This window comes from Gekko japonicus, unplaced genomic scaffold, assembly GCF_001447785.1.
Source record: "Gekko japonicus isolate JY-2015 unplaced genomic scaffold, Gekko_japonicus_V1.1 scaffold4114, whole genome shotgun sequence".
Taxonomy (NCBI): Eukaryota; Metazoa; Chordata; class Lepidosauria; order Squamata; family Gekkonidae; genus Gekko; species Gekko japonicus.
Window position 1 is genome coordinate 35,652 of NW_015172140.1, and position 7,461 is coordinate 43,112.

The 7,461-nt window shown below is 49.1% G+C and overlaps 1 protein-coding gene across 1 annotated transcript in view; it reads left to right on the plus strand.

Annotated features, from left to right (window-relative positions):
* Positions 1 to 7,461, plus strand: part of ALDH9A1 (aldehyde dehydrogenase 9 family member A1) — a 32,116-nt gene that overhangs the window by 18,566 nt on the left and 6,089 nt on the right. The window contains exons 4-8 of the mRNA XM_015421025.1: positions 529 to 658; positions 1,858 to 1,992; positions 3,666 to 3,862; positions 5,680 to 5,820; positions 6,762 to 6,950. Of these exons, the coding sequence (XP_015276511.1) occupies positions 529 to 658; positions 1,858 to 1,992; positions 3,666 to 3,862; positions 5,680 to 5,820; positions 6,762 to 6,950 (792 nt within the window). The remainder of the gene's footprint in view (positions 1 to 528; positions 659 to 1,857; positions 1,993 to 3,665; positions 3,863 to 5,679; positions 5,821 to 6,761; positions 6,951 to 7,461) is intronic.

The window sequence follows — 7,461 nt, forward strand, 5'->3', positions numbered from 1 at the left end:
AGGCAGGGGTCATTTGGGGGGGGACGCGGGGGGACGCCATCCCCCCGGGTGAGGTGCGGGAGGGCGGGGCCTGGAGCTACCTGCTGGTGCCCGCTGGAGGTCGCCGCCGGCTGTGGGGAGGACACACTTCCGGTGATGTCAGGGGGTGTGACATATGCTAATGAGTTATGCTAATGAGTCCCCCTAGCTCTTTTTCTACGAAATGACCCCTGGAAACGATCACATGTCCAGTTTCACAAATCCATGGGGACGAGTCTTTGGGTCACTTGACCAAGGGAAGTCACTCTCTGTATACCTTGGAAACCTCTTTTTTTCGTTTTCCTGCTTCAGGGCGCAGCTCTGACGTACCATTTCTGTGACCGAGGAACCCGCAGCACGAATAACTGTCCTCTTCTGACCATTGGAATATGCTTTGGCACGACTCCTCTTTTGTTCAGGGTGTTTTGTATTGCTTCCGTTAGGTGCTGGCTTGTTCTGAACTGGAGCATTCGGTTAAAAAAAGAAAAGGCATCTTTGTTTGAATTTCAGGAACGGAGGGAAGAAATCGCTAAAATGGAAACCATCAATAATGGGAAGTCGCTCTTGGAAGCCTTGGCGGATATTGACGTATCGTGGCAATGTGTGCAGTATTATGCTGGCTTAGCGGGCTCCCTGGCGGGTGAGTGGCCGTGCTGTCAGATGTGCTTTGCTGGGTTCGTCTCTCTGTAAAGTGCCAGATGTCAAACATGTGGCTGAGCACCAGAGGGCCTGGGAAGGGCAGGGTGTTCAGACAGGACAGGAATTATTTCGTTTAAACGGCATAGCTCTCCTTCAGAGAGAGAGAGAAAGTGGCTGCCTGGAAACAAATCTATTGTGCTTGGCGGAAAGGGTAATCCCCTGTATAATCTTTTCAAAAACTATTTGCCTTTCTGCCACGAGGGGGCCCTTGGTTACAGAACTGACTTGTAATGTCTGGAATGCACGGTCCTTTCCCCTCCAGTCTTATTTGTAGCAGAAGCGTCTGGCAGGATACCCAGAGCCATTCCTGGCTTCCCACAGAATGCCTCTTTTGCGGCTCGTATGACCTTTCGTTATGTGCTTCAGACAACGGCTGTAGTGGCCGTGCGCAAGGCATTTTATGATGTATCCCCATTAGAAGAGTTACATGGTAAATTACCCTTCATTATCTTCCAGTCTGTCGTTTGGCTGAACTTGAAACTGTAGCAGAGTGGGCGCCTGGAAACAAATCTATTGTGCTTGGTGGAAAGGGTGTAATCCCCTGTATAATCTTTTCAAAAATCACTATTTGCCTTTCTGCCACGAGGGGGCCCTTGGTTACAGAACTGGCTTGTAATGTCTGGAATGCACGGTCCTTTCCCCTCCAGTCTTATTTGTAGCAGAAGCGTCTGGCAGGATACCCAGAGCCATTCCTGGCTTCCCACAGAATGCCTCTTTTGCGGCTCGTATGACCTTTCGTTATGCGCTTCAGACAACGGCTGTAGCGGCCGTGCGCAAGGCGTTTTATGATGTATCCCCATTAGAAGAGTTACACAGTAAATTACCCTTCATTATCTTCCAGTCTGTCGTTTGGCTGAACTTGAAACTGTAGCCTTCGGAGATGGAACCTTTCCCCGTGCTGTGTGTGTAGTGTTCTTAGCCTGTGACCGCTGGACGGCGGAAAACATCTCCACCTAAAAAAAAAAAAAGATTGCACATCAACAGGCAGCCATGGATAGAGCAGGCCAGCACTGACTGCTTATACCTTATAAAATCCCCCCCATGGGCACAGACATGGGGCTCCACCTACAAAAAACGTCCTGAATACCGGCTGCTTGAAGTCATACCCCTTCTCTTCTCACCTTCTCTCTTCCCGCTCAGGTCAGCACATCCAGCTCCCTGGAGGATCCTTTGCTTACACCAGAAGAGAACCTCTTGGGGTGTGTGTTGGAATTGGGGCCTGGAACTACCCTTTCCAGATTGCCTGTTGGAAATCAGCCCCGGCGTTGGCCTGTGGTAAAGGAGATGCTCTGTTTCAGGGATGAGAGGGCAGGTATCTCCCCCCCCTCCCCCGAGAGCGAATAGTCAAGCCAAGACTGTAGTCACTCTGGCTGTGGGTGGGTGGGGGGAAAAACTTGGGATGGGGCAGGAAACAGAACCCTGTATCACTTCCGCTACTCTCTTTGGAGCCTTGGATGTAGAATTTAGCTGACCGATTGAGGAAGGGGTTAGCTAAACACAAAGGCCATGTTATGAACCTTCACTAAAAATGTAGGATAGAAATTACAGGCGTAAGGGGTTGATCCCTATTTAAGCCAGTTTATCTCTGGTCAGTAAATTCTCTTATAATTAGATTACTTTTTCCTGGAGGTATCTGAGGGACCAGATCTCACCCAATCAAGCAGACTTACTAAAGAAAAAAAACATTTGGAACTAATGAAACTAATTTTTTTTCCTGTATCTCTTTCAGTCGGTATCAGTTAGTCACCAGTACATGAATGGCAAAAAGTACTGGATAAATTTTGATGGGGGAGGGCAGATTAAAGTCATGTTTGATATAAACCTTAAAATAAAGGGGACTTGGATCACCCTACCTCTATACTGGGCAGCAGCATATATAAACACTGTAGGAGAACCCAAACCATTCAGAATGGACATAGAGAAAGCATTTTTGTGAAACAATAGGATGTGGTTTGGCCATCAAAATGTAGTACAGGGTGCTGGGCACAATCACAAAATGGCTGCCGCAGGAGGTGGGGACAATCACAAAATATCAGGGATCAAGGTTATATACAACTCTAATGGCAGCTCTTCAATACTTTGGGCAGAAGCTCTGTTTAACAGGATACCTTTTAATCTGCACAGCCACCCAGAAGCCTTGTTGGGGAAAAGCATTTGGTGGGCACCAGGAAAGATGCCAGCAGGCGCCATGGGCACCATGTTGGGACCCCTGACATAGTGAGATACAACTGCAGATTGGGGGGGGGGGGATAAACTTATACCTAATAGTAAACCAGAAATGGTTGAGGAGCAAATCAAGCCTATTCTTTTTTAAAAAAAAATATTTTTATTCGTTTTTAAATAATCATTAACAACAATGAACATCAAAAGCATTAAACAAGCAACAACAAGAGATAAGGATCAAGTAGCCTCAAAAGTCTATTATGTAACAGTAAAAACTATTTTAACATTTTTGAACATTTATCAACCAATAATGAAGAGTAAGAAGTGCTGGTAATTATGCTACCTCTGTCAGTAAAGCGAGTGTGAGGACTAGATTAGAACTGGATCTTAGATGTAGAAGACTCTTGTATGTATCTCAGAGTGTACAATAGAGAGCTAGAAGAAAAGCCAAGAAGAGTAAGTAGTATTAGTGGGAAGAAGTTCAGCTTGGTTTCCATGGCTGCAGTACATGACAGAAGCAAATCAAGCCTATTCCAGATTCATGGGTCAACCACGTAAAGCAGCTATCCTTTAATAAATATGCAAAATATCCATAAGTAATAACGCAATATGCATGAAAAAGTCTTAAAGTATCACCTTGGGCTAGCTGCCCATGTGGCGTGATCGGAGTATTTTCCTAGCCCCCCTGTTCCTTTTGTGTACTCACTTCTGCCCGCAGGAGGCTGACGCGCACCCTGTCTCACTTTTCCCCCCTGCTCCTTATCCATACGCATTGGGTCGCCTAGGTAACGCCATGATCTTCAAGCCGTCTCCCTTCACCCCCATCTCTGTTGTGCTGCTGGCCGAGATTTACAGCGAAGCCGGCGTCCCGAAGGGGCTTTTCAACGTGACGCAAGGTGGGGCTGCCACGGGCCAGTTCCTGTGCCATCACCCAAATGTGGCCAAAGTTTCTTTCACCGGCAGTGTGCCCACAGGCATCAAGGTAAAGCAAAAATAGCCGTAGGACTGTTGAAAAACCAACATAGCTCCCCTCTCCTTCCCCCCGGCCCATCTCCCAGGGTGTCTGTCATGGGGCAGGCTGCCTATAACTCCCCCAACTTCTTTTCACGCTGACAAAATTTATAACAGCTACCACGCAGTCCTCCATAGGAGAAGTGCTTGGTGCACTAAAGCCAGTTCAGAAGTATCATAGAGTATAAGGTAACCAATTAACCAAGCGGTTCGGGGAAAGTCTAAAAAACAGGATAAATCCTAATGGGTTACAATATGTTAAATTAACAAAGCTTGAATGCATTACAGATAATTTACAAATTCGGTTAAAACCAAACACGTTTCTGCCACAAGGCCTTCCTCGGTTGGTACAAACTATTAAAATATACACCATGAAGTCAAATGACTCAATATGCAAAATACAACATCTCTGACCTAAGCTTTAAAACCTGGGAAAGAAGAAATAAGGGGGAAGCAAGAAAGAAAGATCAGTTGGATTAATTATTGTGTGAGTCATTTATAAAATTGAAAAGCATGATGTGCAAAACTGTTAATCTGTATTACTCACACACTCACTCCTTAACTGGATAAGTCCCACTTCACTATTGCATCTGGGGAACGTATCATAGAGTATACCCAGGGGGGTGGAATTGCCGTCCTTGATGGGAACTGTATAGAACCAGACTTTGACAAGTTTTTGCCTTTCCTGATTGCTGTTTCCAAATCTTTGAGCATCCTGCTGGAACTCTAAAACTGATGGGGTTTGGGAGGAGAGTGCTTTCAAGCGAGTTACCACACAGGGGAGCAGAGTGCCTGAATAGTTTGTCCACAACATGGAACTCACCGTGGGTTGGATCCAGCAGTCCCATCATTATGGCTCTTTCTCATGTTCCTCTTTCTGACCCAAGGGAAGCTCATTTCCAACAAGAGCCCTGCATAAATAGCCACATGGATCAGCAGGCTGCAGTGGAGAGGAAGCAGGGATTTTTTTGCCCTTTTTGCAGAAAAGGAAGAAGAGAGAGATTTCTCCCCCCTTCCTCCTGTAGCCTTCTGACCTGTGTAGCATAGTAGTCCATGTCAGGGTCAGAAAGGACTACTAAGGGGGGGGGGGAATGCAGGGGAAATCTGCCATCCTTGCAGCCCTGGGCCATTGCTTCGAACCCAGTGTTTGGGCCTAGTTTGAAATAGTGGTTGAGTGTGCGGACTCTAATCTGGGAGAACCAGGTTTGATTCCCCACTCCTCCACTTGCAGCTGCTGGATGACCTCGGGCAAGCCATAGTTCTGTCAGAGCTGTTCGCTCAGGAGCAGTCCTCAAAAGAGCTCTCTCAGCCCCACCTCCCTCACAGGGTGTCTGTTGTGGGGAGGGGAAGGGAAAGGAGTTCGTAAGCCGTTCTGAGACTCCCAAGTGAAGGGCGGGGTTTAAGTCCAATCTCTTCTCTTCTCTTCCTCCTCCTCTGGAGAAGGAAAACAGTCATTATCCTGCCTTTGGAATCCTTATTGCAGAAGAGTCGTATGGCCATTCACAGCATCACAGAAAACAGGATGACATTTCAGTCCTGAGTCTCAACCGAACTTGTATTTATATTGCATAACTCCTTTGGGCTCGGAAGGCAGAGGGACGACTGTGTCCTTTATCCCAGGCCACCGATGCCCGCATTCTTACCATGCAGAGTGGAAAGGCACCCTCAAGCAGAGGGTAGATCTGTATGCTCAGGCGGGGAGAGATGGGCCTTTCCCTCTATTTAGAGAATTCATGGAGCTCGGTTTTCTCCTGAAGCCTCATCCTGAGTTTGTTTTTTCTTCACTAGATCATGGAGATGGCAGCCAAAGGGATCAAGCCAGTTACTCTGGAGTTGGGAGGCAAGTCCCCTCTCATCATCTTCTCGGATTGCGTCCTGGAGAATGCCGTGAAGGGCGCCCTCATGGCCAATTTCCTCACCCAAGGCGAGGTATGTGTGTGTGTGGGGGGGTGTAAGCAGAGAGCCGCCTTCTGCCTTGCCCAGGGAGTCCGGGGCTAGGCAGCAAGGTCCTCTGAGGCTGGAGGAGGGAGTGTGCTTGTCCTCTGTAATGGGCCGAGTGCTGTGTCCCTCTTCCCTGGTTCAGGGTAGCAGGCAGTGTTCCCTCTAAGCTGAGTTAGTGTGAGCTAGCTCACAGGTTTTTAGCCTCCAGCTCACACATTTTTGTCTTAGCTCAGGAAAGATGGCTCCAGAGCAAACTGATTTATGCAGTAGCCAAATTTGAGTACTGTGTCCCTCTGCCCTGGTTCAGGGTAGCAGGTCCTCTTTCTCCCAGACGAAGGGGAGGCTGATCCTGGCACGAAGTCGCAGCTGACTTACGGCGACCCTGTAGGGTTGTCAAGGCAAGAGGCATTCAGAGGTGGTCTGCCATGGCCTGCCTCTGCGTCACAACCCCGGACTTCCTCGGGGGTCTCCCATCCAAGTACTAACCGAGGCTGACCCTGCTTAGCTTCCGAGACCTGACGAGAACAGGCTAGCCTGGGCTATCCAGGTCAGGGCATGAAGGTACCGCTGGCTGCAAAGTGGGCTCTCTGGCAGTGCCAACTGGCACCTAACGGCTCGCCTTTGCCCCTTCTAGGCCCTCTTGCTTGCCCGTCTGTAAAAGATGGCATCCTGTGGCTCACCCAGCCTGCCCTTGTGTCCAGAGTTCACCGAAGAGCCAGGCAAGGGCGCTTTCTGATGAAGCTGCCATTGGGAGTCTTGTGAAGGGAAGCGAAGTGCTGATTATTTAGCTTGGGGGTTACGTTTTTGATCACCCTGGGGGGAGGACGCCATATGGAATGTCGGCCTCGAATGCCGGAAAGTCACGAGCCATCTCCGCCGTGCCTCGTGTCGTGTGTTCTGCTATCAGAAGCACTCTGTCTCGGCCACAGGTCTGCTGCAACGGCACCCGGGTGTTTGTGCAACGCGAGATCCTTTCGGCCTTCACCAAGGCAGTCGTGCAACAGACCCAGAACATCAAAATCGGAGACCCCCTGCTGGAAGACACGCGGATGGGGCCGCTCATCAACCGCCCCCACCTGGAGAAGGTGCTGAGCTTTATCAAGCAAGCAAAGGAGCAGGTGAGAGCAACAGGGTGTGTCTCTCAGGGGACGCCTGGTGATGGAACGGAGGCTTCAGTGGACCCTCTGCCCATGCTGCATGGACACCATGCAGGCGCTGCATTCCTCGCCAGCCGTAATACGAGAGTGACGCTGATGTCCTCCGGCCAAGGGGTGCGGCATCAGTGTTGCACTTCCCCATGACTAGCAGTCTGTCATGCAGATTAACCACGTAACACATTGGAGATTCTCTTTACCTGCATGATTTCTTCCATCCATGCCATTCAGATTACTCTCTTGCAATGGAAATTAGTCTGTTTTTTTTTTTTACACCATTTGAGCACATGTGGTTCTGGCAATACCAGTTTGGGAGGACGTGATTCCCCCCCACACACACACTGGATAAAAAGGAGTGCTTGTTGAATTGGCACTGAGGCAGGTGCCCTTGCCCAGAAGCACCCACCTCTCCTAGGCATCTGCCAGTAAACTGGACGGGGCACGGACTAGGGCGGTGAGCAGCAAGGATCGGCAT